We start from the raw sequence: 12,189 nt of genomic DNA, 5'->3' as shown, positions 1-12,189 counted from the left end.
GTAATACTGAACGCGTTCTGATGTCTTGGCCACCAAATTCACCTGATATGAGCGCGATGGAACTCATCTGGTACGGCATCAGCCGCTATCTCCTCGCTCACAAACCATCGGTCCTTAACTTACGGGAATTGTACGAATAGTGAGTAGGCATCTGATGCCATGTACACGTACCTCCGAAAAGAAAGGACTTTACGAATTCATGCTACGCAGAATCGCTGCTATACTGCATTCCAATAGTGTGTCAAGACGATATTTAGGAGGTGGTCATAATGTTTTGGCTCATTAGTGTATTTTCCCTATCGTAAGAAATTAAAATGAGCCACATGTATCCCAGTCGTGGCATGGATCAGTTCTGATGCTCTATATCCGTAGGACTTACATCGAACACCGAAACTACAGAATGAAATCTGTGACTGTGAGACATGGGGTCCCAGATTAAAACTGTACGCCGTTCTGGGATTCAAAACTGGGGGTTTTGTCTTCTGCGGGCAAGTGCGCACCGACTGGGCTATCCAAGGACAATCCACGCCCCGGTCTGACTGCTTGACTTCTGCCAGTACCTCGTCCCCTACCGTTCAGACTTCACAGTTCTCCCGCATACTTTACGGGACTAGAACTCCTCTACGAAAGTATACAGCGCAGACACGGCTAAGCCACAGCCAGGGACATTGTTTACTGGTTGATCTTTCACTCTGCAGCGCGACTCGAGCCTGGAACCTTACCCTTCCACAGCTAGGATCGAGCCCCTGCACGCAAATAGTTTTGATCTGATAGTGAGTTATACATCAGAGAACACTCCGTTGCAGAGTGAACAGAGTGAAAATTCATTTTAGTAAAGGAAGCAATAGTACGTTATTAGTATTTAGCTCCAGGGAGCGACAGTCTCAAGTTCTTCCGAGACCAAAACTATACCGTTGGAATCCGTTAGTTGTAATACCGGAATAAATAAATAGTATTTTATGGAAAACACAGGCAGCGTTTCATTCAAGTATAGTAGGCTCCCGGTTATCCTGGTTAAGGTGGACTTCTAACAGCACGGCTAACCGCAGAACACTTGCTTTTACCACAAGACTGCTGTTCACAAAATACGCTTACGTCACTGGCTGGGAACGACGAGTTGGAAGTTACAACCTAAGGACCCTACATCGTCTTTCGGCGGCAAACGATGGGTCAGATGCATAATAGTGTATTGTAATTGAAAAGATTCTTCCTAGTTATAACAGAATCTTCAGGCTTCGGCTTAAACAATCGCCGGCCTTGGCACATATAATCCGTACACCGGATGATCCGCACATGGATAATCGCAAGCTAGCTGCATATTCAGAGCCTTCAAGAACAATACAGCGTTACTAATCTACATGAATAGTTTTGATCATAACTAGCTCGTTTTATGTTTATTTTTCATTACCATTAACAGTAAGATATCAACGCATCAAATCTTTGTTTTCTTTTGAGTTTATATTCAGTTTCCTTTGTAATATTCTTATATCTACATTATATGTACATTGTAAATGCCATGTGATTGTTAATACGCCATCACTTTATGCATACGAAAGAACGGGTTTATATTTCTCGGCAAAATGAATTACTACGCTAAATAAATGCAGAATTCTGACTGATGTGAAATACCTGAAACTATAATAACCTCTCAGTTTTCATCGTTACAGTGTAGTAAGATTTTGGATTGCTTTGAAAAACAAAAGCTTGCCACCCGGCTCACGTTTGTCTTTGTCCTTGCCCCCGATTATAACTTTTGATGTCGATGCTTTCGTGCGACAATCCAACACACGTTTCGATAACTCCCACTGGAGAACAGTTAGAAATGGTAGCGCAGGGCAGCCCGCGCTTCCATGAGTTGTGCATTTTCTCGCCTCAGGAAAACTACAGAGCCCCATGTCACACTCTCCTCCCAACGAGCTTTCGGTGTTAAACCGTGAGAAGACAGCTTCTGATCTTATGTTTGTCAGTGTACTTAGCTATTTAGCATGTTGCATCTCTTTCCTGGCAAGTGCGTTTGACGGATATGTTGCAGATCTAAAATCGTACAGCAGTTATGGTTACTCGACAATTAGCCTTTCATGAGCCACAATTATTCCTAACTCTTGCTAGGGAGTTTCTTATTAGAGTGAAGGCAACAGAAACTAGCTGTTTTTCCTAACAACAATGGTCTCATCATTTCAGTACCGTGCATTGTATCTGAAGCGGTGAAATGGTGAGTACGATAGAATCGCCGAGAGGAGCAGTGGTATAAACCAGTATCAACAACATTTTGATTAGCTGACGCTAGTGTTTAAACTCATATTGCTGATTAATGAAACTTAATGGTATGCTAATTACACAGAAAACTATTTTTGTCGTTATTACATTCATCTGCAGCTGTGATTGTTGATTTCTGTACCGTCAGATATAGCATATAGCTTGCATACATCTCTCATGCAATTGCATTATTTAAATCCAAAGATATAGATGAATTTGTGCTAGGTGCCTGTTTGAAATACTGTTCTTTATGTGAAATTAAACGAAGTGCTGGGCCCCTCTTGCATTTATCTCATGGGATAAGCAAACTCTTATGATATAATTGAGGTACAAGTGTGTAGGCTGAATACTCCTTAGAATGCACTGATAATTATAGTCTGAATTGTGACCAACTGTTGTCAGACTGAGTACAAGACATCAACTCTACGACGAAGCACAAAGCTACTAAATTTGCATGGCATCATTATATGATGTAAAACTGACACCGACAAGCGACAATAATTTTTGCTGTACGCTTGTTAGAGAAAACTGATAAATAAGTTTCCTTTTCAGTTAGCTGCTACCTGACTTTTCCAAGTGAGCGATTAAGGGCCTAACTGTTGGATTTTTCCGAGAAGAGTGAAATCTCTTCACGCTGTGAATTGGTATTGCGGCACTAATGATAGGAAAAACTTATGGCTTGGTTTGCAAACGATTTCGAAACATGGCCTTCGTCGTTATCCCAACGACGTTGACCTTCGATTGGACGACGTCATGATACGTGCTTTCCTTGAACTCGGTAAGAAATAAAACACTTCCAGACATGTGAGCACGCAGAACGAGAGCACTTAATGTCGATCTGTAACCAGATAACAGCAAAGCATTGTTGTGATTAGTGAAGGAGATTCAGTAATTGTATGGTACTGGCAGTCAAGATTTAAAAGGAAACGATGATACCCATGAGGTGGCAAACAAAATTCCCGATTAACTTATTGTTGAATATAGTTCGTCTGTCTCGGATGTTTAGCTAACATGAGGTTTGAGTAGCAGAGCATATAAAGATCGTTCAGAGAAGACCTACTTCACTGGTCACTGGTTTGTTTAATCATTGCGAGAACGTTATGATTACGTTCAACAAACTGCACTGGCATACTTTACAGCAAAGGCTTACACCACAGAAAAATATTAACCAGAATCTTTGATGATTTCAGTGTTATGGGCTGTAGAGCGTGGCCTGAGACATGTTTCCTTGCTTAACGTTTCGTCTACTAATGCTGGAGACATCTCCAATTGTTATAACTGTTACATTATTAAAGGTAGTTTGTTGATTTTCAGACTTCAAGAAGCTCAGAAAGCTGATGCTGGAGTTGTTTGTTTTAAAATCTACTTACCTCTGAGGATGCCTGCAGCATTAGGTGACTAAAAGTTAAGCAATGAATCTTGCGTCAGACCAAGGGCTACAGTCCACTAAACAGAACTCACTAATGTAAATACCGGCTTTAGAAGTCCAGCATCCATAAGCAGTCGAAAAAATACAAGTATTATTTCTGCCTTACTATCATCCCCATACGTACCAGGTAATAGCAGAAGTCTTAAAGTAAGATAAATCCGGATCCGCACAGCGGACTATACGCAAAGGTTTCCTCTTAGCACAGTTCACGGCCGGAATTTCTTGGTAGAATAATGACACCGATACAGAGGGCATTATGGAATGCTTATTGAGTACAAGTGAAGACAGACCGAGTGACATCTTTCCATGACATCAAATACTCGAAATTAATTTTGAACTTGTGTGTGCTTTAAAAATGTAAAAGATCTTAGGTTATTTTTTTATATAGGTGTATAATTGCTATTAGATTTGTAATGTTACTAATACTAATGATAATAATGTTCAAGACTGAACGTACAACAAAACGAACGGAGTGGCAACATGCCCTTTAGGCTTGCCTCCTCCTTCCTGCAGCCGTTTTCTCCAAAGTAACCACGAGCCGAACGTGATGTGTCTCGCAATGTGCTTGTCCTCGGTTTGTAATTTGTCGCGGTTTTCTCAAGAGGGAAAATGGTGGCTGCGTCTGATCTAAGCGCGGCAGTTTCTTTCAACTTTCGCAAACTCGGAGCTTTCAGTCATGTTTGTCCTGTGGCATGTAAATTTTTGTTTCTGTCCGTAGCTCGAGAAAATCTGTGATAACAGTAGGTATTTTCGTTTACTGCGGTTATGTTCTTGATTTTGCCACTAAAAGGAAAACACTGATTGATTTTTCTTCTTGATATTTGTTACTCTTTGACAGTAAAATAGCGTAACAGATATGGTAATATCTCCAAAAATAGTGAGTGACAAGTCTCTTGAACACACATTGGAGCTTGTTTCAAACCAGTTATTCTGAGTGATATTTGGATTCGATAAGTCGTGACCATTGCCAAGCGAGGTGGCGCATTGGTATTTTCAGGAAGACGGTGGTTCCAGTCACGGTCCACCTGTTCTGGTTTAGGTTTAGCGTGATTTCATTTAAAACTGCTTGACGCAAATGCTGTGATGGCGTTTTTGAAAGGGCACTGAAGATTTTATTCCCCAGTCTTCTGCATCGTCGTCGACGGGTCGTTAAACCTTCATCTTCTTTGCTTCTGTGATTATTAATGAAACATTTCAATCTTTTATGAAGAGGAGAAGATGCGTAGTGGGTGAGAAGGATGATGAGGAATGGGTTGATGATATTTTACAATGCCGCCGTAGTTCGCGTGGTGAAAAGACTGACTATTTTATTTCGATACAGAGGAACATGAAGCCGTGCATATCCCAAAACTTAAATTCAAGTAGAGTTTGAATACAGCAACCATAATTGGAACCAGTTACAGATAGTAACATTAATTGGTAAGAAGTGAAACGATCACTTAGGCTGAGCTGTAGCTAGAGCATGTATCTCCCCCCTGGAGACTGCGGTTTTTTTTTTTTTTCGAAAGAGACTGCTTACAACACACGCATGTGGCCTATACAGTACAACCCTCAGTACGTGTGGAATCCACACCAAGTCGAACTGACACTAGGCATCGGCCGTATGTAAAGAGGAACGGCGCAAATGGTGGCAAACTTGCGTTATTCGTGAGAGAGTGAAATAAAGATCACTGAAAAATTTCATAGGGCACGTACTTGAAACACACACAGAAACATGCAAAACTCATTTTCCAAGACGGTATCTACGAAAATGTTTTATCCATTTATATATCACTTAAGCACAGAGCAAGATAATCAACTTAGGCTAATAGCAGCACGCACAGAGACATCTAATGATTCTTACCATGCTTCTTCAGTGAGTAAAAAACAAAGACACTCTTGAACAGGGTCTATCATAAGAACTGGAGCAGCGAATTGTAGTCTTGTGAAAGTTTACGATACCGCATCCAAATGCGAGGACGACACACGTAGAACATCTCCTTTGCAGAGACGACTGTGCAAGGAACTGAAACGTGTAAAGTGCCGAAGCGGTGCCGTTGTTCTTCTTAATCGAAAAGTCACTTCATTTCAAATACGTTAGAGCCGTGCGGAGTGGCCGCGCGGTTTGAGGCGTCATGTCACGGACTGCGCGGCCCCTGCCGTCGGAGGTTCAAGTCCTCCATCGAGCATGGGTGTGTGTGTTGTTGTTAGCATAACTTAGTTTAAGTAGTGTGTACGTCAAGAGACCGATGACCTAAAAGGTTTGGTCCCTTAGGAACTGACACACAAATACGTTAGCACTAACCAGTACAGTATTTCATATTGAAGTCAGAGGTGACTCCTAACGACACATTCGCAATTGTCTCGCAAACCGCTAGGTTGAAGACCTTTGTTTACTGGAACGATTTTGCTTCTGTTATAGTATACTTTCATCCGTGTCAGTTTTCGCTGTTGATTATGATACATTCTCTATATTTCAGCTGACTAACGCGACGTTATCGACTGTGTGTAAGAGTTTCTTTAGAATTTATCATACAGGATGTATATCGGCCCTCATGTTCAACGACTCAAAAGTTTATAGTTACGTTTTGGTAAATACAGTGCTTAGTGGAACAATTTTTGTAGCAACATACCATATTTAAGGTCTCGTTTCAATATGCAAGCAATCTTGAATGTAAATCTAATCTACATCACTACCCTGCAGTTCACAATTGAGAGCTTGGCAGAGGATTCACAGCATCATTTCTAGACCAGTTCCTGATCGTTCCAATCTCGAATAGCACGTGAGAAAAATGAATATCTAATTTTTTCTGTGCGAGCTTTGATTTCTCTTATTTTATTACGATGGTCATTTCTTCATTTGTAGCTGAAAGTCAACAAATTGTTATCGTAATCGGGGGAGAAAAAGGATGATTGAATTTTTGTGAAAAATCTCGCTGCAACGAGAAGCGCCTTTGTTTTAATGACTGCAGCCCGAGCTTGCGTATCGTGTCCGCGATATACAAAACGGGATGCCCTTCTTTGACCTTTTTCAATGTCCACAGTCAGTCGTTTCTGCTAAGGATTCCCTTCCGTGCAGCAGTACTCTAGCAGACGGCAGACAACCATAGTGTAGACAGCCTCTTTAGTAGATTTATGTATCTTCTAACTGTTCTACGTCCCATTAAGACGTAGGCTTTAATTCGCCTTTCTCATAACATTTTGTATGTGATGGTTCCAATGTAAGCTGTTCGTATTTGTAATTCCTATGTGTTAATTGAATTGATAGCATTTAGGTTTTGTGTCATTTATCGTGTAAGCGATATTTAACGGACTCCTTGTGTTTTAGTTTAATCTGCGCTACTATCCTGTCCTTTAAGTATGGATCTTTCGTCGAGCGAGCGGTTGTATAATACATAATCATAAATATGTGGGTGTTTCAGTCGCACACTATAAGAAGGTAATTGCTATACAGTCTGCAACGGATGACTACAAGCAATAGTATTTGCCTCTATGGTAATATTTGTCTTATTTTAATAAAACACTGGCCAACCACTCGAACTGATTGTTGTGCTCAAAAGTTTTCTAGTGGACACTTCATGCCTTGAAAAACAGGTTTTAACTGTCGTGTTGCGAAAAATGAGTGCGAGAAGCAAAACAGGTCCATCATAATCATTTTTAAATAAACCTTTTTTGCAGCCAGTGTCAACACTGTAGTCATCACGAAGTTCCTTAAACCATAATACAGGTGATCCATATAAACCTGAGCTACTTCAGTGGGTCGTGACTTCCCTCCGAAAGCTTGTAGAAGCGGGAGAGTTGTTTTAATGGCTCAAATGGTTCAAATGGCTCTGGGCACTATGGGACTCAACATCTGAGGCCATCAGTCCCCTAGAACTTAGAACTACTTAAACCTAACTAACCTAAGGACATCACACACATCCATGCCCGAGGCAGGATTCGAACCTGCGACCGTAGCGGTCGCGCGGTTCCAGACTGAAGCTCCTAGAACCGCTCGGCCACCAACTGCCGGCGTTTTAATGATCTTAGTAGCTCTGGGACAGTCAGAAGTACCGCCCGTCGTTGGCAAGTTGATGATGTTTCTGCGCGAGAGGTCCTTTGTCTGGTATAACACTAAGCTTTCTCAGCTCGCGTTCGTTCCTAGCCCTGGCGGTAGCGGTTTGTGATGTCTGTGAGTGTGTAGTTCCGGCCGTGTGACAATAATGAGCAAATTAGTGATTCGTTCGCAGTCTTTCGATGGCACAAACATGCTGTCTACACTTCGAGAGTGTGTTTTTATTGTAAAAACATATCGGAAGACAAACTCATTGGTTACAACACAACAGGCGTTCCAAAGAGAATGCAGTGTGATCGATGTTTCAGCAAAAGCAACAGTTTTATCGATTACGAGTGTAGGAAAGCTGGAGACAACTGGTGTACTAAACAGTGACGCTGGTAAACGCAGATGATCATAGAGTGCAGAAGTTGCTGATAATGCTCAAAGACGCTTGGAGAGCTCTCCAAGAAAATCGTTGTGTCGATTGATCCATGAGGCAGGCGTTTCATGTGGTACAAGTCAGACAGCCGAGAATAAATCAGCACTGCGATCATACACAGTGCACAAGATGCAGGCATCGTTTCAGGGATTTCTTATTCAACGTCCAGAAATTCTCTCCATAACTTGGTTTAGAGACGAGATATGGCTCCACCTGTCAGACTACATCAACACAAAAAACAGCAAGTACTGGGCTTGTGCAAACCCCCATATCATCCATGAAACATAACTGCATGATAAAAAGGTTGGAGCTTGGCGCACAGTGTCAGCGTGCCAGGGTTGTTGGCCCCTTTTTCTTTGAGACGACCGTAGACACTATTGTTTATTTGGGCATCTTCAATACACTCGTGGAAGAGCTGCATGCTGGATGATGTCGAACTTACAGAAGGTTGTTCCCAGGAAGATGGTACAACATCTAATGCTTCCGTGCAACTTCTAACCAGTTTCTTTGGTGACAGAGTAATCTCAAAAAATTTGTGCCCAACCCCCCCTGATCACCTGATCTAACTCTCACGGATTTTTTCTTCTAGGGGTATCTACATATACATGGATACTCTGCAAATCACATTTAAGTGCTTGGCAGAGGGTTAATCGAACCACCTTCACAATTCTCTATTATTCCAATCCCGTATAGTGCGCGGAAAGAACGAACACCTATATCTTTCCGTATGAGCTCTTATTTCCCTTATTTTATCGTGGTGATCGTTTCTCCCTATGTACGGGGTGTCAACAAAATATTTTCGCATTCGGAGGAGAGAGTTGGTGATTGGAATTTACGAAAAACGCCTTTCTTTTAACGATGTACAGCCCAAATCTTGTATCATTTCTGTAAGACACTCTCCGATATTTCGCGATAATACAAGACGTGCTGCCCTTCTTTGAACTTTTTCGATGTACTCCGTCAGTCCTATCCGGTAAGGATCCCACACCGCGCAGCAGTATTCTAAAAGAGGACGGACAAGCGTAGTGGTAGGCAGTCTCCTTAGTAGATTCGTTACATTTTCTAAGTGTCCCGCCAATAAAACGAAGTCTTTGGTTAGCCTTCCCAACAACATATTCTATGTGTTCCTTCCAATTTAAGTTGTTCGTAATTATAATACCTAGGTATTTAGTTGAATTTACGGCTTTTAGATTAGACTGATTTATCGTGTAACCGAAGTTTAACGAATTCCTTTTAGCACTCATGTGGATGACCTCACACTTTTCGTTATTTAGGGTCAACTGCCAACTTTCGCACGATTCGGATATGTTTTCTAAATCGTTTTGCAATTTGTTTTGTCTTCTGATGACTTTATTAGTCGATAAACGACAGCGTCATCTGCAAACAAACAATCTAAGACGGCTACTCAGATTGTCTCGCAAAACGTTTATATAGAAAAGGAACAGGAAAGGGCCTATAACACTACCTTGGGGAACGCCGAAATCACTTCCGTGCCGGCCAGAATGGCCGAGCGGTTCTAGACGCTGCAGTCTGGAACCGCGCGACCGCTACGGTCGCAGGTTCGAATCCTGCCTTGGGCTTGGATGTGTGTGATGTCCTTAGGTTAGTTAGGTTTAAGTAGTTCTAAGTTCTAGGGGACTGATGACCTCAGAAGTTAAGTACCATAGTGCTCAGAGCCAAATCACTTCCGTTTTAATCGATGACTTTCCGTCGGCTACTACGAGCTGTGACCTGTCTTGCAAGAAATCACAAATCCAGTCACATAACTGAGACGATATTCCATAAGCACGCAGTTTCACTACGGGCCGCTTGTGTGGTACAGTGTCAAAAGCCTTCCGAAAATCCAGAAATCCCTTGTCAATAGCACTCAACACTGCATGTGAATAAAGAGCTAGTTGTGTTTCACAGGAACGATATTTCCTAAACCCATGTTGACTGTGTGTAAATAGACAGTTTTCTTCGAGGAATCTTAACCTGAGTGCATAAGAATAGACCAAGGACATCTGCAGCGCTGCATGAGGCCATTGCACGCGAAATAAACAGCATTGGCGAGGGTAGACTTCATAAAGCGTCGCGGAATATGGTGAAACTAGTACAGTTGTACGTCGATGCTGGTGGAGGACACTTCCAACATTTGCTGCGAGGACTTTGTGTGTATGTATGTAATCTCCCTAATGTGTGTTATCATCTCCCAAATTTATCAAAAGTTAGATGGGTAGATCCCATAACTAACGAGGAGATATTGAATAGAATTGGAGAGAAGAGGAGGTTGTGGCACAACTTGACAAGAAGAAGGGACCCGTTGGTAGGACATGTTCCGAGGCATCAAAGGATCACGAATTTAGCATTGGAGGGCAGCGTGGAGGGTAAAAATCGTAGAGGGAGACCAAGAGATGAATACACTAAGCAGGATGTAGGTTGCAGTAAGTACTGGGAGATGAAGAAGCTCGCACAGGGTAGAGTAGCATGGAGAGCTGCATCAAACCAGTCTCAGGACTGAAGACCACAACAACACATCCCATTATTGGTTCAAGTAGTTCAGGTTTATATGGATCACCCCGTACATAGTGCATTAAGGACCGCCTGAGATGCAGTTTACAGTCATTCGCGACGTGCTGATGTGACCGCATGTAGTCAGTGGTGCAGTGAGCGCGCGTGCCGGGCGGGTAGAGCGGTGCCGGCTTACCTCCTGGAGGGTGCGACGCGGCGGCCGCGCCAGCGCAGCAGCGGCATCAGCACCTTGCGGATGGCGGGGTGCGCGCCCAGGCGCAGCTGCAGCCGGCCCTCCTTACGCGTCCTGCTCCACACGCCCATCGCGCCGTCGCCGCGCTGTCTGCACGAGCCGTCGCGCTTCATCGCGTTATAATTCCGCCGGGTCACAGTCCACCAAAATACCCGGGACCCCACTTATCGCCGCGGAGGGTTCCGTCCGGCAGCTGCAGATACAGTTGAGGCCACCGTTTCCCTAATACGGTCGCTTACATCACAACTGCGCGCTACTTCCACGCCCGAGAGCTTCCGACAGCTGTGGATGTAGAACACAGACGGGTGTTTCCTTAAGTGGACGTCCACTGCCCGATGCTAACGAACAAACAATCGTCAGCGATAGCTGCATTCTAAAGGCTTTGTTTAGAAGGAGAACGAATTGTTTTCATTGATTCGAATAATAGCGCTCTCCTGTCGACCAGTTATCGAACAAGTATATTAGACTGACCGACTTGGCTGTGTCGGTTTTCCATATTATTTCTCGCAGTAATTTCACAGAATCTCAAGGTCCCGCGCACTTGCACTGCTCCGTCCGTCCTCGTGCTTCACACTGTCTTTTCGCCGTAGACAATCAACCTCTTAAAATGACTTGTCACTTTAATCAAACGATGACTGTAGGCACACTCCGTAAACTCTCCAGGGAAGGACTGGGAAACGCTGCTAAAGTCGACACGAAATCGAGGATTCTATCAGAATCGACATCCCCTGCACCGATCAGCTTCAACAGGTGCACTGAGCATCGCGGACTGTCGGTTTTGTCGGCGCGGCAGTTGGCAAAACACTGCTGGAAGCGGGCTATCGCTGGGTGGGACCCGGGCTGCTCGTGTTCGCCAAACAGGTGTGTGCCGTGGCCGACAGAACTGCAAGTGCGCCGCAGCTCGCGTACCCACGGCAGCCGGTTATCTGGTGCCGGTGCTGCCGCCGCGGCTACGGTAAACGCTGCCCGCCACCCCTGTTCATTGCCCACGCGGCGCGTTGTGGGGGGGGGGGGGGGGGGGGGGGGAGCAGTGGCAGCAGTACGCAACTCGCTCCCGGATTGGCCGCGGAAGCAGCGGTCGCTGCGGAGGGCCCCCTCCCTCCACGGCGAGCGCGTAGCAGTCGGCTCTGGCTGCCAAACGCTGGGCCCACCGTGATTAGGTCAAGCAGCGCGCGGAGTCTGCCGGCGGCGTTTGATACGCGCCGGCTGCGAACTTGACCTCCCGGGGCGGCGCGGAGATAGCGCCGCGAGTCGACGACCGCGCGTCCGCAGACGGATAGTCGCCGCAACCGCGCTTCCGCGTTCTC

The 12,189-nt window shown here is 44.3% G+C and overlaps 1 protein-coding gene across 1 annotated transcript in view; it reads right to left on the bottom strand.

Annotated features, from left to right (window-relative positions):
* LOC124610446 (protein unc-13 homolog 4B) overlaps positions 1-11,728 on the bottom strand; it is a 251,742-nt gene extending 240,014 nt beyond the window's left edge. The window contains exon 1 of the mRNA XM_047140159.1: positions 10,826-11,728. Coding sequence (XP_046996115.1) covers positions 10,826-10,995 — 170 coding nt within the window. The 5' untranslated portion in view covers positions 10,996-11,728. The remainder of the gene's footprint in view (positions 1-10,825) is intronic.
* Between the last annotated feature and the right edge of the window lie 461 nt (positions 11,729-12,189).

Source organism: Schistocerca americana, chromosome 1 (genome assembly GCF_021461395.2).
Source record: "Schistocerca americana isolate TAMUIC-IGC-003095 chromosome 1, iqSchAmer2.1, whole genome shotgun sequence".
In the NCBI taxonomy this organism is placed as follows: domain Eukaryota; kingdom Metazoa; phylum Arthropoda; class Insecta; order Orthoptera; family Acrididae; genus Schistocerca; species Schistocerca americana.
This window is presented reverse-complemented; position numbering and strand designations above follow the sequence as displayed.